At 50.2% G+C, this 24,769-nt stretch overlaps 1 protein-coding gene across 2 annotated transcripts; it reads left to right on the top strand.

Annotated features, from left to right (window-relative positions):
• On the top strand, window positions 1-24,769 carry AXIN2 (axin 2). 2 transcript variants are annotated; one of them, XM_048323771.1, is made up of 11 exons: window positions 1-52; window positions 1,030-1,959; window positions 7,845-7,985; window positions 13,273-13,375; window positions 15,193-15,333; window positions 15,512-16,008; window positions 16,125-16,304; window positions 16,589-16,807; window positions 17,333-17,428; window positions 18,794-18,961; window positions 23,014-24,769. In XM_048323771.1, the coding sequence occupies exons 2-11, from the start codon at window positions 1,139-1,141 to the stop codon at window positions 23,138-23,140; spliced, it is 2,493 nt and encodes an 830-aa protein (XP_048179728.1). In that variant the 5' UTR covers window positions 1-52; window positions 1,030-1,138; the 3' UTR covers window positions 23,141-24,769. The 2 variants fall into 2 exon arrangements, with proteins under 2 accessions (XP_048179728.1, XP_048179727.1); XM_048323770.1 differs by having other exon boundaries at window positions 16,122-16,304.

Genomic DNA, 24,769 nt, shown 5'->3' with positions numbered 1-24,769 from the left:
CGGCGGCGGGGAGCGGCGGGGCCGCGGGCGCGCAGCGAGCTCCGGCTCGGCGGTGAGTGGCAAGTTCGGGGGCGGCGGCCGCCGCTTCTTCTGCTTTAGATACGGATTTTTCTCCTAATTTCAATTATTTTCTTAAAATTTTTTTGATATTTTTCGGGGGGTGCCCGCGCTGCCGCCCTCCGCGGGCGCGGAGCCTCCGCGCTGCCCGTGCCCGCCCGGGCTCGGCTGTTGCTCGCGGCTCGGAGGCTCCAAGTCACTCCAGACTTTTTTCCCCCCCTTTCCTTCCCCCCCACCCCCAGCTCCGGCTCCGACCTCCCTCTTCCCAGCCCGTCGCCATTTCTGGAGCAGGTTTATTATTATTATTATTACTATTATTATTATTATTATTTTGCACGCCGGGAAGCCCCGGGCTGGGGGCTGCCCCCCTCCGACCCCCCCTTTCCCATTTATTGCCCCTTTTCCAGAGGCGGGGTTGATGTCCCCGGCTCTAGGGGGGATGCGGGGGGCCCGGGATGCCCCGCAGCGCCCAGGTACGGCCTCCTCGCCTTAACCCACCCCCAGGGGTGCTTTTTTGGAAGGGGGGGTCCCTGCTCCAGCCTGATTCCCGCAGAGAAGCGCCCCAAAATCGCTCCTCGCGGAGGGGGGACACACGGGACACACGCGTGTCCGGCAGCGCGGGGCGGAGGGGGCGCGGGGGGAGCGGGGCTGGGGTGAGGGGCAAATGGAAACCAGATGCCGGGGCGGACACCCCCGCGCCAGCCCCGGCCCCGCTAAAAGTGCGCCGGGAGTTCAGCGGAGCGGATCTGATAGTCGCGATCGGGCTGGCGATAGAGCCGCGCTCCCTCTGCCCTGCCTCCCTCTCTTCTTTTCTTTCTTCCTTTTTTTTCTTTTTTTTTTTTTTTTTTGTGTGTGAGGAGTTGAAAAGCCTGTTTACTTTTTGTCTTTGATGTTGGGAGGATCTGGTTTTGATTAGATCAATACTCCTTTTTTCTCCCCCCCCCCCCCTTTTTTTTTTTTCCCCCTTTGCAGAGAGGAGGCTCCGAGGATCCCCTGCTGACTCCAGGCAGAGGCAGGCAGAGAGGCGCAAGGCAGCTCCTGAAGCAACTGGGAGCCCCTCTCCCCAGCGAACTCCGGAGCCATGAGCAGCGCCGCGGTCCTCACCCACCTCCCAGACCCCAGCAGCAGCTTCAGGGAAGACGCCCCCCGACCCCCTGTCCCGGGGGAGGAAGGAGAAGCACCATGCCTGCAACTCGCCAGCTCGTTTCTCCCCAAAAGCCAAAGCTTCAAGGCCATGCCGGTGCCTCCTGCCCCGCGGAGGAATGAGAACGGACTCGGAGAGCCGGAGGGCAGCGCGTCCCCAGACTCCCCTCTAGCCAGATGGACCAAATCCTTGCATTCCCTGTTGGGAGATCAAGATGGTGCCTATCTTTTTCGGACCTTTCTGGAAAGGGAAAAATGTGTGGATACCTTAGACTTCTGGTTTGCCTGCAATGGCTTCAGGCAGATGGACCTTAAGGATACCAAAACTTTACGAGTAGCCAAAGCTATTTACAAAAGGTACATCGAGAACAACAGCATCGTCTCCAAGCAGCTCAAACCTGCTACCAAGACCTACATAAGGGACAGCATCAAGAAGCAGCAGATAGATTCCATCATGTTTGATCAGGCACAGACTGAGATTCAGACTGTGATGGAGGAAAATGCTTACCAGATGTTTTTAACTTCTGATATATACCTCGAATATGTACGGAGTGGAGGAGAGAATCCTGCTTACATGAACAGCAATGGACTGGGGAGCTTAAAAGTTGTCTGTGGCTATCTCCCGACCTTGAATGAAGAAGAGGAATGGAGTGCAGACTTTAAAAACAAAATCTTGCCTTCGGTAGTTGGACTATCCAGCAAGATGTTGAGGGTTACAGCAAATGTCAGAGCCACGGAAACGATTGAGAACGGATACAGGTAAGGGAACCCCTGGAAATTGTGCTTTGTTTTAACTTTTAAGGACTTTGAGAGTGTTTTTCAGAAGGTTGTTGGGATGGGAATCAAGGGGAGGCTGGGCTTCCTGAAGGGCTGGGAGCACAGCTGCTTCCCCACACCTCCAAACACTGGAATTTGTGGGGTGTTGTCTGAGCGTGGGGTTTTCCCCCCTCTACAGAGGAAAACAAGATCCTGTGCTCTGAAGCCCTATTGGCTCTTTCAGTTCTTTTATAGATCAAAAACTTCATAGCAGCTATGTCCTCCGGACATACGTTAATTATTGGTTCAACTTTCAAACCTATTAAGAGCAGTAGTGGAGTGGATCATAGAGACACATGAATAATGTAACCTACCAGTTCCCCAGCTCCACCGTCAACCGGTGTTTAACGCTGTTGGTTATGTGGGAAGCAATTGTGCGGTCGTGAAAGAGGAAATGTGTGCACTGACTGCATCAAACTCTGCAACTTGGGCAGAATCTGCCTTTGACTCTGTGTGTGTGTGATGTGCAGCCTCTCCATCGCATGGGGTGTTGGTGTCATGTCAGAGCCATCTAGGGTGGCTTTGAGCCAGTGCATACAGGAGGATACTTAAAATTTGAGTGTTTAAGGTGGTAGAGGCATTCCAGGTGTGGAGTAACAGATGTTTGGTAGGTCTTTGGTGCTCTCATGTTGGCCATGAGCTCAGAGTTAAACTCCTTAAGAGGCGGTGGTGCCGATAGGGATGTAGGGACGTTGTGTGGTGACAGGTTGTCCTTGTGCCCTGGTCCTGGGGTGCATCTGCATTGCCGGAGCCTTCTCTTTTGTTGGACATGTTGATGGCACAGCAGTGTGAGGGTGAGGAGAGTAAGAGCCATCTCGAAGTGCAGTGGGGGATGGGAAGGAGAGACTCTGATGAGCAAATGATGAGTTGTATAATCCTCTGAAAATGTATTCTTTCCTCTCCCCACCCTTGCCATAAATGTGGATTGTTGAATCAGGGCTGAGAGGAGAGGGCTCTGCTGCAGATGTGCGCTCTCCTCCGCCGGCCCGGGAGCCTGGGGGTTGGTATGGTGAGTGTTTGACATGTCGTTTACAGGAATTTTGAGAGTGTGTCTGTGATTCATGGACATCAAAGGGCATCGGGCTTCTCCCGGGGAGGCTTTGCTGGGGCGCTCCTCTCCTGCCCCCGGAGAGCTTCCAGCTGTGCCGGGCTTCCTGGTGCCGTGGGGTGCTTGGCAGGGTCCCCCCTGCCCGGGAGGGTGCTCCGGAGCCAGAGCCCTCTTTGGTCCTCTCCCTGTGCTGGAGGCTGTCCTGCCAGCGGGGAGGGATGAGGTGCTGGGTGTGGGGACAGAAGGGATGAGCTCCATCCCGGCGTGGCCTCTGGACCCCTCCTGCCGGGGGCTGCGGGGGGGCAGCGCTGGCAGCTGGTCTGTGGAGGACTTGGGCTTTGGGATCCTCATCTCGTGCCTGAGTGTTGCTGCCTGAGCATCTGCTGTTCTCCAGAACTTGGTTTGAACTGCTGCCCTTCGCTGGCTTTCCAGGAGGGGGATGTTTGATGCTTTTATCTCTGAGCCTTTGTTGGGATTCAGAGCTGGAAGGGCTTGGCTGTATGTTCTACCAGAGCTGCAGGCCCTGCTAAACCCACATGTGCCTTGTCCAGGAGAGCTCTTGCAGCGCTGTGGCTGCTTGCCTGATTGGTGCTGGGCTTTTTTCCCTTTTCTTTTTTTTCCCCCCCTTTCTTTTCTTTTTTTGTCCAGGGATTAATGCAGCTTGCTCCTCACATGTCAGATCTACCCTCCTAGGACATTAGGTAGTGCGTTTTGCTTTGATCACCTTCTGTTGAATTTCCAGGAGCTTTTGCTCTCCATGGGGCCAAGAGATCTCAATGCAAAGAGAGGGGAGGTCAAGCTGAGATGCTGCTCAGTTCCTCCCGTTTGTGAAGCCACTTGTGCGTGCATGTGCTCGAAGCTGATGAGCATATGGATGGGTTATCTCTCATCACTCAGCATTTAGGATCGTGGCTAGGATTGGAACTGAAGCTTGCACAAAGTCTTTCCTGGTGAGTGGCCAAACCACGCCTCCCTCATGTGTATGTTGGAATTAAGGAATTTCTGCTCAGTGTGCTCTGGTTTTGAAGGGCTGTGCAGGCTCTGGCCATTCGCTTCGGTGGGTTTCAATGTGATTATCCCAGCAAAAGCCGGCAGCCCTGGGCTGAGCCCACCTGACAGTGGGAGCGCAGCGATCTCAGGCCAGCCTGGTGTTTGCATGGGAGACCACCTGGGAATCCCAGGGCACGGAGTCATGGCCAAACCCATGGCAAATGGGGAGACCGCAGGAACCGGACAAGTTGAAAGACTTTGTTTGGCCCCAGCGCCGGTGATGGACAGGAACAGGAGAAGTCAAGTGAAAACACAGAGTTTGCACCTGGCTGGGGAGCAGGCACTTGCAAACTGCTGGCTGTATATTTGGAGCCCTAATACAGGGAATATTTTAAAAGCAGGACCTCCCTCTTGTCCTCCCAGGCAACTCCCCTCCCCTCTGGGCTGTGGTGTGGTTAAAACTGGCCTCCTCCCGCTGCTGTGCTGGACCTGGCCCCATGCTCCAGGAATTCCAGCTATTATTTATACGCGCTTCTAAATTTATCACGCACGACTTTGTGTACACAGAGAGCGCCTCTTTCTTTGCTGTGCCGCTGGGGTAACGTGGGTTTGTTCAGCCCAAGGTGGACTCATCTGCCTCCCATTAGGCTCTAACATCAGTGGGGCTGGCCTTGCTGGGGGAAGGCTGGGGCTTGCAGATGGCCTTCTGCCGGCTCCCAGTGCTTCCTGGCCTTTGAAAGGACCCGCTGGTGCAGCTCCTTGTGTGTGAAGTTATTGGAACTAAGTTTGGCTTCAATTATCAAAGTAAATGATGCCATTGTAAAGCTATGCTCAAAGCAGTGTTCTACAATTAGAGCGTGGAAGCTGTGATTAACATAGTTGTGTTAAAAAAAATTTTTTTTTTCAGGTTTGTGCATGTGTGGTTTTTTTACTTTTCTTTTTTAGTGTTTTTAAACCCATGGTTGCCCAATGATGTTTGTCCCAAGAAAATACTTAATGAGATTCAATGCTGCCTCCAACTGCTCCTTGTACAGTTTTTCTCTCTGTGTGTAAGTCTGTGGTTTGACCTGCCCAAGTGCTTTTATTCTAAAAGCAGTCTGACAATAAAAACACCCCTGCACTCTGAAACTGCACCCTCATAACAGGGGATACAACCAGCAGCCCCCCTGAAATTTTCATGGCATTATAATACCTCTGATATGGCCGTTGCCTAACATAGCAGAGAGAGTTACATGCTGTGTGTCATCGCATCAAGATAAGAATAGGCTGAGAAACATCAGACATTCTCCTTGAAGCTCCAGAGCAACTGCTACCTGACAGCTGAAAACACTTTGCATATTGAGTTTGGAGCTGGGCTGTGTTTGTGTGTGCAGCATCTGTGGCAGGAGACCACCGCTTTCCCTGGAATTTAAAACCCTCACAGGCAACTTGATGCATCTGAGTGCAATTACTGGAGTAAGGTGGTCAAATTAAAAAGGGGAAAAACCCCCCAAAAACATGAAACATATCAAAACAGCCCCCACTGGTTTTCTGAAAGGATGGGGAGATTTCTGTGGGGCAGTGTTGGATGTGGAGCAGGGATGAGGACTTTAAAAATACCCCTTTAGGGGTTATTATTTTTTTTTTTGTCCATGAGGTGTTGGTAGGTGAATGATGCTGCAGCCCTGCTGGGAAGATGAGTTAGTTGTGGCCGCTTTCTCTAGTTACATCTTTGGACACACCTCCTCTCCCTGTGCCATACCCATACGGACCCGCTGCCTCCGCCCCCAGCTCAGCCTCTGCAGGAATCCTTCTGTGAGAACAGCGTGGCAGATCCACCCCCTGGGTGTGACAGGGGTGACTGACAGACACCTCCCAGCAAGGTGCTGGTCCTGTGCTAGGGAGCATCCTGCACCCCTGAGCCTCATGGAGCATCCTGAGCCTTGTGGTCCTCAGATGCAGTCTCAGGACCTGAGATGGTTTCAAATCAAAAAGTGGGAAGAGTTGCATCCCTTACACATTGACCCAAAAGCCCACCAGGGGCGTAGGAAGGGTCTCTGGGACTGCACATCCCCCGATCCAGAGCAGAAGACTCCATGGTTTTTAGAGGAACTTTCTTGTAGTAGCAGCAGGATAACGTTGCTTTCACCCACATGTGGAATTAATTTATCTTTGAAGATTTAACTTCTTTCCTGTGGCATTCCTTACTATCTCATTTTTTTCCCCTTCTTCTTCTTCTTCTTCTTCCCAGATCTATAGTTTTTAACATCTTGATCTCCCCATCAGAAATGCCTTGGCCTCCTTGGAAAGGAATGCAACCCCGGCTGGGCTGAATACCTGCCTGCAGCCAGCCCCACGCTGCTCATACCAGAGAGGCCCATCTTCCCCACCAGCCTTCCCCCTCCTTTTTCAATTTTTTTTTCCGTCCCCTTATTTTTTAAAAACCTTTAAAAGCCGTGCTGAGGCTCCTGCTTTTGGTGCTGGGGGAGGAAGGATGGGGTGATGGGGACACAGGGATGAGGATGGAGATGGAGAGCAGGGAAGTGGGAGGACATTGCTGTCACTTAAACCCAGCTGGTCCCTCCAGCCCCAGGGGGGCAGGGAGATGGAAAGCCCATAAAAAAAAAACCTGCCGAGCCTGCTGGCACATTCCTTAGGCCCCCAAGTCCTGGGTAAGTGGCCCTAATTATTAAAATCAGCAGTCCTTATCAGATGACAAGGCCTTTTGCTTTGATATACAAAGGCAGAAGCTTAACAACCCCATCTTGCCCTGGAAGAGGAGCAAAATGTGCACCTTAACATGCGGCTTTCAAACCTCCCTGCATAATCCCCTTATCACCTGCCAGGATATGTATATTGATCCTGGCTGGGAAGTTGGAGTGATGGAGGCAGCGGGCAGGGGGATGCCCAGAACCTCCCCTCCTGCAGTGACCCTGCCATGCTGACCTGGCCCTGCTCCATCACAGCCTGTGTCACTGCCCATGAGTTTTTCACAGGACTGCTCCTGGGTGCTCAGCTCAAACATCCAGGCTTGGCTTTGGGTTTGCTTGTCTGGGTGAAGCCAGAGGTGTCGGGGTCAGTAGCCCATGTGCCCATTAATACAACCTGCTGGCCTCTCCTCACGTTCCCCCATCCATCCTCCTCTTCCCCACCCAACTTTATGCCAAAAAAACATTAGTAGGAGGTTCTCCTAAAAACGGGGACTTTTTGTTGTGCGTTTTTATAGTGCCAGGAAGGTGGCATCCATCTTTGGGAGGCCGAGCCTGGGACAGCAGATCTCGGCCGTGCCCTGTGCCTCTGACACGTGGGGGTCCTGCCCCTGTAGTTCCAGGCAGTTCTCTTGGTTCAGGCAACACAGATATCAGTAACTTGTGTTCCCAAAGGGATCCTAACCCTTGTCTTCAGAGTAGAACTAATCCTTGTTAGCGGTTCCTCATGGCTTTCAGTGGGACTTGAGCTGTGAACTTCTTGGATTTTCCCTGCTGGTGCCAACAGCAAAACTCCTGCTGACCTCAGCAATGCAGCATCAAGCCTTAAGGACTGAGTTTTTCAGGGTATCAGAGGATGTAGACATGCTTCCTGGGATTTTCTAGAGTGCTTTAGAAGATGCTAAAAGTCTTTAAAGTTGGGCTCAGGGCGTGTTTAGACAGAGCATCGTGGTTTAGGCAGTGTGCTGGCTGAGGTCTGAGCAGCGGATGGTTGGCTGGTTCTGAAGAGGTTGAGCAGGCGGTGAGCGTGGTTCTCATAAGGATGGTGCTGCCATGAAGCCTGAGACTGTCTGGTAACGGGATTCCTGTTCTGCCTGTCCCAGGTCCTTCAAGAGGAATGACCCTGTTAACCCCTACCACGTGAACTCGGGCTATGTCTTCGCGCCGGCCACCAGCGCTAACGACAGTGAGATCTCCAGCGATGCCCTGACGGACGACTCCATGTCGATGACGGACAGCAGCGTGTGAGTATCTGGTGCTGGCCACATTTTGGGATGGGACACCTGTAAATTAGCTGTGCTGATGCTCCATGGGGCTTAGGGGACTGATGGGTCATCACCCTGCTCGACCCAAAGGAGTTGTGTGCCCCAACCAGGGCATGGCAGCCTCTCTTTCCTCAGGTATAGGATGAAGGGAAATAATGAATCCCTCTCTTGCCATTCTGCAACTGCAGCTGAGCAAACATGTTCTGCCCTGGCCCATGGTGCTGCCTGACTAACCCAAGGAGCGAATCAATCTCCCTGAGCCTTTGTCTTAAGGCCAGGCTTCCTTAACTAGTTATCAGTCATCAAAGAGAAGGAGATAACTTCCTGTAGGAAGTACTTTCTGTAATTAACGTTCTTCATTAATGTCAGAATGTACATTAATAGGGCCAGTGACCTGAAGGGGCAAATAGCTGCTCGTCTAGCGTGGCTGGGGCAGTCTTCAAAGAGCCCTTTGGATGAGCTGCATGGATCGGGTCTGGGTGTTTCAGGAGCATAGAGGGATGAGAGATGATGCTGTGGCTGAGCCCAGGAATTGCAGGATGTGTCTTCTCCTGGCTGCTGAGGAGTGTGCAGCTGGGAGCAAGGTTTGACTGTCAGTTTGCTTTCCCCAGCAGAAGGGAGGTGGGGCTTTTGTTTCTGTAGAAGGGACAGTGAGACTCAGTGCTCCTAAGGACCATTTTCTTCAGCTGAGCAGAAGACAGATCTTGCTCTTAGTGTTTCATGATCTTCACTTAAGTGCAGGTGCTCTAGAAAAGCCCACCTGTAAACAGAGTGCTGCATTGCTGGTCTTTCATCTTGAAACTTCTCCAGTGTCTGTGTCAGACATGTCCAGTGGTCCCTGTGTGCTCCTCAGAGAGATTTTCATGCTGGGTTTTTAAAGTCAACATGCATGAAGATACACAACAGAAAACAGGATTTACCAAAAATCCTCAATGCATTAAAAAAAGCTCTTTTTTATTTCTTTTTTTTTAAGGCACATGCGTGTTTTGAACTGATATTACAGAAAAAAATAGCTTGTTGTCCCAGTAGATTCCCTTATTGAACAATATTGGCATTAAATAAAAGAGCTGAATCATAGGGTGACTTCTTTATTTCTTCTTACTGGCTCTGGTTGTATGTGATCATGTGTCAACAGAGCATTCATTGGGTTAGTCATTTCTGGACCAGTGTAGGGTCACTTGGGATTCACAGGGCTAGGATTATACCCTCTCTTCACAGCAATGCCAATTGTAGGCCTTATACAGATGAGAGCACTGAGTGAGAAATAAAGTGCATGGTGGATGAAAGGCTTAACTGAATCGCTTTCAGCCCATTGTTAGTCCAGGGGAGCTTAGCGGGGATGAGAGGGCAGCAGCCCGCTTTGAAATTTGCTTGAACAAGTGAATAGGAGCTCCCCATAAAGCAGCGCCTGAAAGGAGCTGCCTGTTTTTTCCTGCCGTAACAATGGCCCGCGCAGGCTGTGAGAGTTTGGGGAAGCTTGGCTGATTAAACTGCCCGCAGCTCCAGGTTGGGGGGCGGCGGGGAGGCCCGGGGGTGGCAGAAAGGGAGATTTCCTGCTGCACAACCCGTCCCCCGTGCCCCCCGGGCCATGCTCTGGCCCTGGGGCTGGGAGCGGGCTGGGTTCTGGGTGCTTTTGGAAGTGGGAGAGGTAAACTGGCAGCTCTGGAGGCTGGGCTTAAAGTTAAGGTTGATGTAAAACTTCCTCTGCAGAGGAGAAGGGCTGCTGCCAGCATCTCTGTAGAACAATTGGGATTCGTGGGCACTCCTGGCACCGGCTCTGCTGAGAGCTGGAGGTGTTGGGAGTGTTTTGGGGGCACAAAGCCACCCTGGCTGAGCCCGGGTGCTCGGCCTGTCAGGTTTTATCCCCCGGAACAGGGGACCTGAGCTTGTTCTGTTCCAGCAGTGCAAATGCAAATTAGTTGTTTTGGCTCATACTGGTATCAACTAAAGAGGAAAAACTTGTTCTGGAAAAGTCTGTCAGACACAGCAGTAAAGTGAGTTTGGAGCTTTGGTTTTTTTTTTAATAAATCTAAGTCAGAACTGCACTGGGACTAGGAGAAATCTCCAAATAATGCATTATCTGCCTTTTTTATTTTATTCCAGAAGCCAGGGACCAGTCTGTCCCTATATATTTTGTAATAGCCACAAAACATCATGCAAATTTCTATTTCCATTTCTTGATTGGGGGGGAAGGAAAGGGGATTTTTTTTTTTTATTTGCTTATATCTTATTTATGGATTTACTTTGGACACAGGGGAATGCTGCTGAGCAAACTTCAAATATTACCTTATCTTACAAACCAGGCTTTTGATGTTGGCAAGATCAGAGGCTTGTTTCAGAGCCGTTGCCAAATGAAGATGGGAGTGAATGCATATGCGCATGAGTCTGATATTTCAAAGCAGCAGTAAAACTACATTCAGGTTAGGTCAGGCACATCTGAGTCAAAAGGCTAAGATAATTGGCTCAGCTTAAATGGCAGCTGACTGGGTAGAAGACTTCAAACTAGTGTTTCCCCCAGAAACAGATTGGCTTAGCCCCAGCCTGGTTAGCTGAAATGTTTATAATTAAACTCTACTATTTAGTGCCTCAACTCTGTAGCTCTTCAGCTCGAAGCTTTCAGTAGCCAAGAAAGTGAGTGCAAATGTTGGCTGTTGGAGCAGGGGGAGAGGTGGCACCTGGAGAGCTGGGGTTAACCCTTGGCCTGCCCCAAAACCTCTGGCCAAGTTCAGCCCTTTCATTTCAAGGGTGCTTTCTCCTGCTTAGCAGCATCAGGGTTCCCCCTGCCCCCCATATCTCTTGCCAGACTAATCCTGGCTCCAGCTCCATCCATCTGTCCCTCCTGCAGTCAGGGGTCACTTGTTGGTCACCTCTTCAACCCTGGCCTTGTCCATTTTCACCCCGTTTTCTAGGAGAGGGTTTAGACAGCAAAGTGGCTGCTGAAGTCCCTTCCCTTTCCCCAGGCCGACTTCCCCAAGCTGCTCCATAGCCTTCCCATCCCAGAGAAATACCTCTGGGTTTTTTAATTTTTTTTTTTTTATTCTGCACGTTGTTACAAGTTGCAGAATTGTTCTGCCAAGGCAGGGCTGTGGAAGCAGGGAGCTGGAGGTTTGGTGTGGGGCTCTCAGCTGTAACCAGAGGAATTTTAGGGGAAAGGAGCAGTTTCTGTATCAACCTGAATGAGTGCAAATCTTAAAGCGAGGAGCCCACACTGTCGGGTCAGCATTGCTTTTCCTCCTCCTCTACAAGTGAGTCCCCACTCCTGCTCCATAGCCTGTCCCAGAACTGTCCCTTCGGGCAGAGATGTTCCCTGTGGAGCTGGGAACTTGGGGATACCCCACAGGGAAGATGTGTGCTGCAGCAGAGGGGTTGGGGACAGCATCTCATGCTTGCAGAGCTGGAGGGAGGTGGGGAGTGTGGGAGGGCTGCAGGGCTCCCTGGTTGTATCCCTGGGGTGGACACACAGCTGCTTCCCTGCTCCTCCCCATCTGGCCTCTTGGACTTCCATGGACAGAGAACACCTCCTTTTCCACCGAGTGTGTTAATGGGATTCATCCCATGGGTCCATGTGCTCATGCTGGCATTTTTACTTAGCTTTGAAATGCCTGTTTTACTGGGCATTCCCTTTGCCGAAGGTCATCCCTAAGAGACCCTTGTCTCGGGAAGCCCTGGTTAACAAACACATCTCTGAAGGTACAGGTGCTTTGATTTTCACCTTAGATTTTGGTTTTCCCCCATCCTCCCCCAAAACTAAGACATGTCATGTGCCTCAAGCCCCATTGCCCCATGGGTTTGTGGAGCTGAAAAGCTTCATGGGGCAAAGGAGAGGTGCTTGGTGGCCACCAGTGGCTGTATTGGCTGTTCTGTGCTGGGCTGCTCCTCCAGAAAGCTGCTGGAGCGCTGTGTTGTGCAGTGGGGACATGGGGACAATCAGCTCCGTTCACTTTCCATGTTACATGTGCGCAAAAACTGTGTCTAGAGGAGGTTGGTGCTCATCTTGTGGCATCAAGGGCCTCCCAGCATGCTCGTTTTTATTATCAAGATTTTTCCAAGTTTATTAAGATGAGATCGTTCTGATCCTTCACTCCAGGCTTCACAGCTTAATCTTGCTCATTAAGGCAATTTAATGGCAACTGAAGGCTTTGGCCAAGATCTTCACAAAACTCTGCCATCGCCTGCTTCAAGCTTTGAGTGGTGGCATCTGATCATCCTCCTCCAGGGGAGGGACGTGGTGTCTCTGGGAAGGTGTTCCTGTGTGCCAGTGTGTGTCCACCATCACTGTGGCCACAGGAGGGGACATGCAGGGACACTGTGCCACGTTGGCTCCTCTGGCAGCAGCGTGGGGCCGGCGTTGTCTGCTCCTCCTTGTGCTGGAGTTATTTTCTCCTCTCAGGAGATGAGTCAGGTGTGGGGGCAGGTGGATGAAAGGGATGGCACTGGAGATCAAGGTTACTGAGGCAGTCTGAAGGAAGTGGTGGAATGAGACATTCAGGATCTCCAGGCATGCTCTTTCAGCTGGCCCTGCTGTCTGTGCAAGGCCCTTTCATCCTCACTGGGGTAATTTTTTGCATGGCTGGGTGAAGATGCCCTGTGGGACATCCCTGGAGTGGGATGTGCAGGGGGCTGGTCCCACTGGAGAGCCTTGAGAGCTCCTGGCCTGGTCTCTCCTCGTGGCTTCCAGGCAGGAGCTGGGGTGGCTGTGGGGAGCAGTGTCCAGAGGACAGGCCATGGCCATGCTCACGCCTTGCGGTGTCCTGGGCCGGCCAGCCAGCCTCGGGGCTGGGGAAACATGCTGGATCTTAAATGGGACTAGAGTTGGGGAGCAGCCTCTGCATGGCCATCCATCCTCAACCTCTTCCTTGTTTCCACTGTACCAGCACTCCACAGGGTGTTCCAGAGCTTGAGGAACATTATGGTCCTAGAGAGCATAATTGGATGGGGAAAAAGCTAAAATTAAAGGTCAGAAGCAGAAACCTGGTGTTGGAAGAGCCTTGGAAGTGAAGCTGATGGGATCTTTGGACGTCTGCCCATGTGGAGTTGCCTTCAGCTTTTCAGCTTTTGCTTAATTACTGCACATCCATGTGCATCCTTTGGTGACACAGGCATTTCCCACACCGCCGGATGTTTGAGGCTTCAGGTGACATCCAGAGGGCTCAGCACCTCTGGGAACGAGGGCCTGCGGCTGCCTGGGTGGTTCCAGAGGGGATGCAGAAGTATCTCAGAGCATGGGGACAGCCCCAGCTGACAGTGGCCTCTCTTCCATGTGCAGAGATGGGATCCCCCCGTACAGAATTGGGAGCAAGAAGCAGCTCCAGCGGGAAATGCACCGGAGCGTCAAGGCCAACGGTCAAGTTTCTCTACCTCATTTTCCGGTGAGTCCAGGCGGGAGCTGCCATGGGAAAGGCTGGGGCTGGGAGCAGGGGAGGGGAGCATTTCCATCCCAGGGTGATGCCAGAGGAGAGGTGCTGCTTGGTGTTGGGCAGGAGCCATGTGCCCTCAGCATCGTTCCAAAACCCTGCTTGTGCATAGTCACATCTTGGTCCTTCCTGAAACCAGCTGCGAATTAGGAGTTTTCAGGGGCACTGAATTTGTCCTGTTGGTTAAATCCCAAGTGGAGATGTCCTGTTTGTGGGAGCCTTGGCTCTGGCCGCCACCGTGATACCCCTGCAGTGCTGAGCAGGGCTTGGCCTCATGCACATCGCTGACAAGAGCTGGGTGTCTGTGAGCTGGAGGGAGCAGGATCTCCCGAAAGAGAGAATTGGCAGCAGATCCGTGTCTGGCTTTGAGGGGATCCGATGCGCGGCGCTGCCCTGCTCTTGAAAATTAACTCACTGACTTGCTAATTCTGTTGACTTGCAGCCTCTCGATTCCTGCAGTGAATAAACTGTTTACACAGACAAGTATAAACTTATCTTGTCTTGAGATTAATATGCTAAAATTCCTCTTTCTGCTGTCTTAAGCAGCAAGAAGTCATAGATGATATTTCTGGTGGAAGGGGGGGGTGGTTTGTGTGGTTTTTCTTTTTGGTATTTTTTTTTCCCTTCCTTCCTAAAGAAAGTTCTATAGCCTGAGCTTGTAAATTAGATTATTTTGTCCCAGGGCGTGCAAATCGACTTTCTCTGTAAGGCAGTGCTTTGATCAGGGACTGAATAGAGCCAGCTTGTGTAAGAGTGACAATTTCCAGCAGAGTGGCCTTTTTCTACCCTCACATCATTTCTGGAGCTAAGTGGTTGCCGGAGAGAGGCCCCACCTCATCTGGTGGGTAGTATGTGAAAGAGTTGGCAGTTCAGCTTTCTGCTTTCGGGGGGGGGAAAAGAGGGAGAGTGGGGGTGAGGAGTGGGGTGCATGGGGATGGCAGGAGGGAGGGCAGAGTCAAGTGGGTGGTTTCTTTTTCCATCTTTTTTTTTTTTTTCTTTCCTCCCCTTTTCCTGCCATGTTTGCTTCTTTTGGCAGAAATTCACGTTTTGCCTTTTTATATTCTGCACTTGATTTGGAGATGTTCCCTTTTTCCCTTGATAGATCTGCTTGAGGCAGCCAAGCTCAGCAGTGTAGCACTGCTAGCCTGCAGCAGCTTTCTTCATTTTCTGTACAAAGAGATGGAGGGGGGGGAAGAGATCTAGGACACTGTTGAGACAACACTACCTCAAAGGTGCCCAGTGTGTAGCCAGGAAATAAATTACCAGCACTTCTCTGATCTGCAACCGTTTGACTTCTTTTTTTTTTTTCCCCCCTCCTTTCCCTTTTTCTCCCCCATCTTATTTTTTTTAATTTCCAACTCCTTTCTGTTTATACTCACTTTATTCCTTTAGTTAAAGTCTCTCCCTCCCACCTCAGAGGTTTTTTTTTTGTTTTTTTTTTGATGTTTGACAACAGTCTTTGAAGATTTTCTACTTCAGAGTAGCTACTGATGGGCTGGTTGTACTACAGAGAGAACAAGCGGGGTTCCTCAGAGTGCGACCAACTGCTCCTGCCGAAGGCAAACGCTGGTGGGGAGGATGTCACTCCATGAGGCCACAGCACTAGCTCATAAAAATCCAGAGCAGACCATGCCTAGTTGCGGTTGTCTTTTCATCCAAACATGGAGACACAACAAGCGTAGCGGGGCCAGCGATGCCGCAGCGGCGAAGCGCCCGCGCCCCACACCACCCGCTAAACATTGCCTTGTGCCTTCTGTCCCCGCTCCTTGTAGAGGACCCACCGGCTTCCCAAGGAGATGACCCCGGTGGAGCCAGCTGCCTTCGCTGCCGAGCTCATTTCCCGGCTGGAGAAGCTGAAGCAGGAGCAGGAGACCATGGACTGTCTGGAGGAGAGGCTGCAGCAGATCAAGGAGGTAGGAGGATTAGCATTCCCAGAGCTCCACGTGCCACCCAGCCGGGCGGGAGGGGGCCGTTCCCTGCCCGCGGCGGGAGCGCGCCGCGGTTCCCGGGACAGCGGGGGGGACATCCCAGCGCGCGCCTTGCCAGCTCCCGGCCCCTTCCATTCATTCCCTGCCATCCCTTGTCTGGCAGGACGAGGAGAAGGAGGGCGCCGAGCTCCCCACCAGCCTGCAGAGCAGTCGGGACATGGCCAACCCCCAGCACCCCCAGCACCCGCTGTCGCTCCTGCCCTCGGGCAGCTACGAGGAGGACCCCCAGGCCATCCTGGACGAGCACCTCTCCCGTGTGCTGAAGACCCCTGGCTGCCAATCGCCCGGCGTGGGCCGGCACAGCCCCCGCGCCCGCTCGCCTGACCGCCTGCCCACGGGCAAGCTGCCGCCCGGCACGGCCTCGCTGGCCGCCTGCGCCCTGGTGGGCAAGGGCTTCATCACCAAGCAGACCACCAAGCACGTCCACCACCACTACATCCACCACCACACCGTGCCCAAAACGAAGGAGCAGATCGAGGCTGAGGCGGCGCAGCGGGTGCAGTGCTGCTGCCCGGCGGGCGGCGACTACTACTGCTACCCCAAGTGCAAGGGCCACCCCAAAAACACCGACCCCCCTCTCCCTCTGCTGGAGCCCTTCGGGTAAGTCACCAGCATCTCCATTGCACCCGCCCCAAGCCATCACCCAGCGTCCCGCTGTGGTGGGGCTGATGGGGATGGGGGCTGACGAGGGGATCGTCCCTTTTTGCCACCAGCAGGACGGGGACACTGCTGAAGAGGCCGGGCCGAGGAGTGGACAGCGTGGCCCCGGTGGCTGGGGACGGGGGGCTGCCCAATCCTGGTGGGGTGCAGCTCCCGGGGGGCGAAGCGGATCGGGCGCAGAACGTCTGGCAGTGGATGCTGGAGAGCGATAGACAAAATAAGCACAAGCCCCATAGGTAAATACGCAGCTGTCTACAGCAATATTGCTCCCGGTAAATATTTATATATTACATGGGCTGTCTATTTTTACAATCGCTAAAAACAAATGAGACTCTTTGCTCCTCCGGTTTAATATAAAAGCTGTTCCGCAGAACCAGAAAAACCACAAAAATGTCATGTTTTTGGCAATAAACCTCCTTTCATGTTATGACAGACTTTTGAGAGGGAGCGAGCAGAATAGGAGCTGCTATTAAAGTCATATTTTCCAGCTTTTCTAACCCGACTTCTTCCCTTCCCCAAGCACACAAAGCACAAAGAAGGCCTACAGCTCCGACTGTGCCAAGGGGGCCCCCGGCCGCCACCACCCGTGGGGGACAGGCAGCCACCCGCGTGGGGCACAGCCCGCCCACCCCTTCGTGCAGGACCCCGCCATGCCCCCGCTGACGCCGCCCAACACCCTGGCCCAGCTGGAGGAAGCGTGTCGCCGCCTGGCCGAGGTCTCCAAGCCGCAGAAGCCACGGTAACGGCCACGGGAAGGACGTTCCTCGTCCCGCCGTGGGGACAAACGGGGCTGGGGGAGGTTTGCTGGTGGGTGGACGTGGATGTGTCCTGCCCGTCCAGGCAGAGGGTCAGCCATGGGGATGTGTGATGGCACGGCCTGGCCGAGCCTGGAGGATGAGCCTCCGTGTTCCATCTGCGCCCTGCACCAGCACAAATAGTTGGAATCTGAGGCTGTTACTTCCACTCTTTTGATGGCTGTAATTTGCCCATTTTTCCTCTGGGATAGGCTCCAGCTACATACCAAGTGGGGAATTGGACTGGTTATCGTTCATTTGGGTATGGAAGGATAAATTAGCCCACAGCATTTTTAATTCTTCCTTTGATTGTTTACAACATGTGAGGCTTGATACAAAGAGCGAACTTAACGACCCACAGGAGACTTCAATTAAGAAGATTGTATTTCAACAATTTTTTTCTTAAAGTTGTTTTTTTTCTTCCTCCCCCCCCACTTCTTCCCCACTTGCTTTCCCTCTCCCCACTTCAGATGTTCGACCTCAAATCAGCAGAGGGACCGAAACCACTCCGCTGCCATTCAGGGGGGAAGCACCCCTTTCTGCAATGCAAGTCTAATGACAGAAGAGTGAGTATTGCACGTGCAGAAAGGATTGGGAAATAAATATATATATATCTCATAATTATATTTTCATTAAATGGATTGTGCTTTGAAAGGAGAGGAAATTCTTATATCTGAAATTTCGTCTTTCAAACATTCTTCTTAAAGAACAAAACATTTTCAAATCTTGTCTCTGGCTCTTTTTAACTTGCATTCCTGTAAAGTGGACAAAGATTGGATTAGTCTAATTACAGGATGGTTCTTTTAACAAGAAATCTGCTACAGAGAGGTCTAAAATGGCCTAAATAATTAAAGTTTTCTTTCTTACCCTCTTCATCTTAAGCAATGAGTAATGTTTGAAGTCCAGACTGAGCCACCTGACTAGAGCCTTTCATTTTTAATTGGTTGACCTTAAGTCCACCAGCTGTCTTTGCTAGCAGCTTTTTTTCTGAAACCACTCTACAAAGACTTAGAACAAATTAGGAAGACTAAATTACTGCGGACTAACACTTTGTGACCTTTTGACATCCCAAGTGTACATTGCCTCAGAAGCAGTTGTAGATTTGGCTGCATGGTATTCACTAGAGTGTTGCCATTTTGCTGGGTAATATTGTTTTAATCATTCTTTAAGAAGCGTTGCTTGGGTGCAAATGACAGAATCCAGTTAATTTTAGCCTCACTGGGAAAAATAAGATTACCTGGGTGCTTGAGGTGAAGCGTCTGGTGGGGGGTTTGCTTTCTGGCCTGGTGGTTGCAGGTGGGTTTGGGCATGAGGAGAAAGCTTGGGAGATGTTTTGTGTGAGGGCAGATGAAAAGAGCCTTTAAAACCCTGGGTGTGCAATCCTGGGGCTCGCTGGGGAGGGTGAGCCCAACCTCCATCCCTCAGCTCCCTCATCCATGAGATGGTGTGAAGTCTCTGCTGTGCCATCATCCCAAGGGGGAATGGCTTCAAGCTGAAGGAGGGTGGATTTAGGTTGGATATTAGGTAGAAATTGTTGCTTGTGAGGGTGGGGAGGCCCTGGCACAGGGTGCCCAGAGCAGCTGTGGCTGCCCCTGGATCCCTGGCAGTGTCCAAGGCCAGGTTGGACAGGGCTTGGAGCAGCCTGGGACAGTGGAAGGTGTCCCTGCCCATGGCAGGGGGGTGGAATCAGATGATCTTTAAGGTCCCTTTCAACCCAAACCATTCCATGATTCCCACTGTGGAAATCAGCAAAGGGCTGTGTAAACACATCCCAACAAATTCCCAGGCAGTACAGGAATATCTGATTTTCAGGTCACACCCAGGGTATTTCTGACAGCATTCACCAACTCCACTGCTGGTTGGAGTGTGGTGAAACAGCCTGTTCTCAAATGGAAAAATAGAGGGTTTTGTGTGTGTTTTCTGTTTTGCAGTCACAAGGAGCCAAAGAAACTGCCAGTTGTTCACACCTCTCAGTCTGGTGAGCTGGTTGTCACCTATTTTTTTTGTGGAGAAGAAATTCCCTACAGGAGGATGTTAAAGGCCCAGAGCCTGACACTTGGGCACTTTAAAGAACAGCTGAGCAAAAAGGGAAATTACAGGTAAGAATGTGTGATTTGTTTGTTCTTTAGTGTGTTACAACAAGTCAAAAGAATCAGCAGGTATTTTGCAGGGCTGCTGCAGGGACACTTTGGATTTTCAGAGGCTGTGGATCTTCTTAGTCTCTTCTCACTCAAACCAGGAGCAACGTGGAGATGGAGAGAGGTGCCTTGGCTGCAGGGCCACCTCCTCCCTGCCTCCCCAACCTTGTTCCCAGTTGCATTAGGACCTGTGCCCCAGCCCTTCTCCATAAAGCTCCAATACTGGGAAATCTGGGATGGCTTGTGGCAAAGGCATGGAGCACTGGGATTCAGATTCCAAGCTGGGGTCAGCGTTCATCTTGGTACTGGCCTCCTCTGCTGCCTACTGTTTACTTAGCAAATTTTTGATTGGTTTTGCAATGGTGTGGCCATAAATGGGGTCAGTGATGGTCTGGGATGGTGCTGCTGAGGGACATGGAGGTGGAGCTCCCTCACTATTCTCTTCATTGGGGGGGAAAAAAGCCTCTGCCTGGCAGGGAAAGCTCCACCAGCAATACCCAGTTCCTCCTCAGAAACACCAACAAACTGTACTGGTTTGGTTTCCAGCTCCCATCTCCCAGTTTAACCAGTTTGCTGCTTCCTCTGCTTAGTTCCCATGGCAATAGCTTCACATTGGCTCCTTTTGGCTGCCCTTTCCCAGTGGATCTGGGCACTCTTGGGATCCCCTCTTGGCTGCTTCTCCTGCAGGGCGAGCAGGAGAGGGCCATTCCAGCTATTTTTTTTGAATTTGCACTGAATTTGGTGGTGCTTCAGAGAGCTGGGTGTCTTGCCTTGTAACTGGCAGCCTCTGATTTAACCTCCAGATGGTCATTTGGGTTTGGTACAACGAATTCCCAGCTTGCTGCCCCATCAGTGGCCTCTCTCTAGCTTTGGGAAATCCGCCTGTACAGCCCAGAGGTCAGTCACCCTGGGCACTCCCAGACTGGGAGATGCCAAGCTGGGGTCTCTCTATGGCTGTTGCACAGTGGGGCTGAAATATTCCAATTCCTTCCCAAAACCATCTTTGCAGCCCACCCAGCTGCCCTTGGATGGCACCAACCTGCAGGTACACCCAACCTGGCCATCCTGCAGGATGGTCCCTGGGCTTCTGCCACCCTTGTGCTATTTTCCAGCCCCTAAAGCCTCTCCCACTGTGCTCCTCCTCATTTGCAGACCAATTTCCTTGGCCTCACCGCTGCTCTGCCACTGCCCAGTGGCTGTGTAGTCCCATCCTCCCCCAAAAAACCCTAGCTTTTTTTAATGTTTGTTTTCTGTGACATTTTTCATGTGATGCCCAAGTGTGGGGCTATGCTCCTAAAACCTCTGTGGCCCAAAAGCCCCTCCAGGTGCAATTATTTATGCCTTGTCAGACTGTAATTACTTTAGAAAATGTTTTTAAGTGACTGACAAGGATGAAACAATGTTTTGCTTAGATCTCACCCCTTTACACCTGGGTAAAGACAATACAGAAATTTATAAAAGGAACTTGGGTACGTGCCCAGTATTTTATCTTGCACAGACACAAGGTGAAACTAATTACACAAATGTGTGTACCTCCAGGGAATCATTTTGATCTCAGCTTTGACTTTTGGCTGGACTTTGAGTGAAACTGCGGGTGACCTTCAGGGGAGAGGTCCGCAGTGCCCGGAGTAGCGTGTGTGTTACGGGGAGGCACTAACTAGGCTGCTTTGGTCACATCTGGCATTGATTTCTTTTTAAGGCACATTTAATAAGCATGTCTTTGAAGCCCTTGCCTTTCATTTAATGCACAAAGACATGCAGAAATGCTCCACTCTCCAAATTCTTTATTGATTGGATCAGTTTGCGAGGCGGGTACCTCGGGCTCCCGCGATGCCAGAGCCCCGCCGGGGAAGCGCAGCCTTGGCTTTCCATCCCCCACCCCCCACCTCCCAAAAAAAAAATTCAAAAAAAGAAGGAATTAAGCAGTGATTTAATACTGATGGCGTTAACAAAAAACAAACATACAGGCACAGAAAAAAGTGGGTGGTGTCGGGTAATCTGGGGATGGCAGCGGTTCAAAACAGAGCTGCAAGGCCGGGCCCGCGCGCCTCGATTGGTGCCAGATGTCCCAAAAAATAAAATTAAAAAAAAAAACCAAAAAAAAACCGGAGCAAAGCTTGCCACATAAAATGCGTTTCAATGGAAAGCCCATTGCTGAGCAAATAAGAGCAGAGTGACTTGTTTGAAGATGTTGTGGGGGTGGATTTTTCTTTTTCTTTTTACTTTGCCTCCTCCTTTTCTTATTTTTCCCCGTTTCTCTGTGAAATAAGGTTGTAATTATGTAAAAGGTCATAGCATGTTTTCTCAAATAAAAATTTTGTAAACACAGCCAGGGCTTGGGCTTGGGGAGGAAGTTCTTGGGAAGAGCGGCTGTTATCTGGACAGGGGAGAGGGAAGGGAAAGTTCTTTGTAATTCATTCAAACTTTCCTTGGGTTTTTTTGGGTTTATTTCAAGGCTGCTGTCCTGGGGAATTGTGGCCTTGACCTGCAGAATGGAAGTTGGTGGGAGGTGGGCCATTGACTTCCATGAGTGTAGGCTCTGAAGGCTCAAATAATGTGTTTTTTCCTTGCTGAGCCGTTAAAGATGCAACATGTGTCAATTCTGCTTGGAATGACTACAGAAATACATCCTAACCATACCTGGACTAATTGGAGGTGGTTTCATCTCTTTGACCAAGAAGAGGGATCTTTTATCCACCTACCTAGAAAATTTCAATGTGCCCTGAAGATAAAGAGATTTGCAGGGCGATGTGACTATTTCAAAAATGCGCCATAGAACAAGTCACTAAATAAAAATGTCAGATTCCAAGGCCCTGCTGTGGCTCTTCCAGTTTTAGTAGTAAAAGTGGGCTTCATTTGATCTCCTTTGTCATCCTAAAGAAAATCATAATTACAAACCCCTTTTCCCCTGGCAAACATCTGCCAGCCCAAGTTGTCTGGAAACTACAGGGGAGGGGTTAATTTAAAAAAAAAAAAAAATTTTTAATAGATATATGTATATTTTTCTTTGTAATCCATCTGACGGAATATTTTCCATCCCTGGCAATCAGATGGCAAAGCCCTTTTCCAAGGGAAAGCAGGCATCTCCAAGGAGGTGTTCGTCGGCAGACGGACAGACTCCCTAAATGCTACCCCTCTGAATGGAAGCCCTTCATTTGTGCATATGCAATTAAGCAGCCTTAGAAGGAAGAAAGCTCCAAACGGGATAAAAGGAACCTTTAATCAAGAAGCTGAACGGTCTAATTCAGGATAATAGAGGGGTCCTTACTGTTTGACACAGGAGGGGTGGGGGTGCTTTTTGTCTCTGGGAGCGTTGGCTTCATGATCTAACGACCCGGAGCAAAAGAGCAGGAATGCAGGACACTGCTACTTGACCTCTCTGTGTCACGGCCCAGGGGCTGGACCAGGCTCTCCCACTGCTCCAGAGCCTCGGGAAGCAAAGGCAGGAGTTTCTGTCACTTAGCATGGACCCGGGAACGGGGTTGTTCCAACTCCGGGATGTTTTTTCCAGCGGGAACACCGCAGAGTTTCAGCTCCTGCGTTGCAGGAAGCTGGGATGGTTTGCTTTTAATCCATCCTTTTAATAACAGTTGCTAATTTTAATGTTGGGCTTCAGCTTTGAAACAAGAAAACACATGAAAGAAAGAAGGTGGGGAGAGAGGGGAACTTTAAGAATGCTTGGCTTTGAAATCCTATTTATTTATTTTTAAATGAGATATTTGACCAGAAATCACTGTGCTTTCTAATTTTCTTTATGGCTGGGGATATCCACTGTCAGTGTGTGTAATCTACTCACTGGAGAAGCTGTTGTCACCCCTGAGGAGCATTCACAGCCCTGCTCCTTCTGTCCCATCGCATCCCTGAGGCCCTTGGGATGCTTTCAAGTCGCCGGACCTGAGCACCCCTGAGGTGTTCCTGGAGGGACATCCTTAGGAGGGAGAACTGGCAAAGCATCCTTTGCTTTTTACCTTTTGATTTTTTTTTAAACCGTGTTTTAATTCTCTTTACCACAGATACTACTTCAAAAAAGCCAGCGACGAGTTCGACTGCGGCGCGGTGTTTGAGGAGGTTTGGGAAGATGAAACCATCCTGCCCATGTACGAAGGAAGGATCCTCGGGAAAGTGGAAAGGATTGATTGATGGCATCTGTGCTTCTTAAGGAAAGTTAAGCTGGAAAAGTCTTTGGACACACAAGAGTAGTGATGACAAGGAAAGAGAAAAAAAAAACAACTCTGAAGGAAAAGTTTTGAACCAATGAAGAAAAAAAAGTGAAGTCTACGCAGACTTTGCTGAATTAGCCTTAGAGGAAAAAATGGCATTTATTATTCATGAGTTGGTACTGAGATGATAAAAACCCTGGACTATTTATTAGAAACATGACCACTGTTGGCTTTTGGAGATGCAGACCATGTTTGAGAGACTTCCATACATAATATATGATTTCCTGGGGATCTGAAATCTATGGACTAAGAGAAACTGTGTATAGCTTACCTTAACAGTAATTCTTATTGTTATTTATTGAACAGTCTGTTTTCCCCTAAGTCCAGTTTTTGGATATGCTGCTTTAACAATGGAGAAGAGAGGGGCTGGGAAGTGGGGTGAGGGGAGGAAGGATTATTTTGTTTTTTTACGTTTTTCCCACTATCTAAAATTTAGGAGTTTGGTGATAAGCACATTCGTGATGATTTTTTTTTTTTTTTTAAGGGGGAGGAGGGAAGGAGTGAGGTTGTGCCCAGTATTTCTCCGAGTGAAGATAAAACTTTCCTAAAGAAATAATATTAATAGTAATAATAATAAAAGACAAAATAAAAATACTGTCCTACCATTCATCTAGAGACCAGTGCATTTTAATCTATGCTGCTCTAATTTGAAATAAAGGTCTTAAACATTAACTCTATTTAGATGCAATATAACAACAACAACAGGTTATTTTGTCCATGGATTTCGGTGGGGTGAGGTTTTTGCTTTGCTGCTCAGTGGTGTCCAAGGTAGAGCAAAACCCCGAGCCTGGGAGAGCTGTAGAAGGAGCCATCCCATTCCTATGTCCATCTTTAGCACACCACGAGGTTCAAAGCCCATGTGGATTCCACAGAGCTATGGTTTTTAGCTGTTCAATGTTAGCACTACTTGTGTTTTGAGGCTGTGTAACTGCGACAGGGCGTGTTCAGCTCGGTGTGGAGCGTGTGAGTCCTTGTGTGGTGGGGTTTGGTTGGGGTTTTTTTCAGTTGGGTTTTTCTCTGCCTTGCCTTGAACACCCATGTGAGGCCGTGGGAGATGCGGGCAAAGGCTCTGGAGCGCCGTGGGGTGGGGTTTTGGGGGCAGAACAACCCTTTCCCGAGAAAGACCTTGCATTTCAACAGTTGGGTTTTGTGTTGATTAAGTTAATCTGTGCATTCTGTTTGCCATTGCTACTTTGTGTAAGTCTGTATATATTGTAGAAAATGTATGGTGGAAATATTAATACACTATCTCTAGTGTTTTTTAAATTTAATCAGTACAGTACCTGTGCCTGCATGGTGTTACAGACCATGCGTCGCCCTATATTCAGGGTTCAAGCTTTCCCTTGTTTTTTAAGGGGTTTATGTACAAATATATTTTATGCCTTTTATTACAAGTCCTGTACTCATGACTTTTGCCATGGCATTTTGTTCTACTTATACTGTAAATTATGCATTATAAAGAGTTCCATTTAAAAAAAAATACTTGGTACAATAATTATTGTAATTAAGAGATGTAGCCTTTATTAAAATTTTATATTTTTCAAATTAA

This window comes from Corvus hawaiiensis, chromosome 19 (genome assembly GCF_020740725.1).
Source record: "Corvus hawaiiensis isolate bCorHaw1 chromosome 19, bCorHaw1.pri.cur, whole genome shotgun sequence".
Taxonomy (NCBI): domain Eukaryota; kingdom Metazoa; phylum Chordata; class Aves; order Passeriformes; family Corvidae; genus Corvus; species Corvus hawaiiensis.
This window is presented reverse-complemented; position numbering and strand designations above follow the sequence as displayed.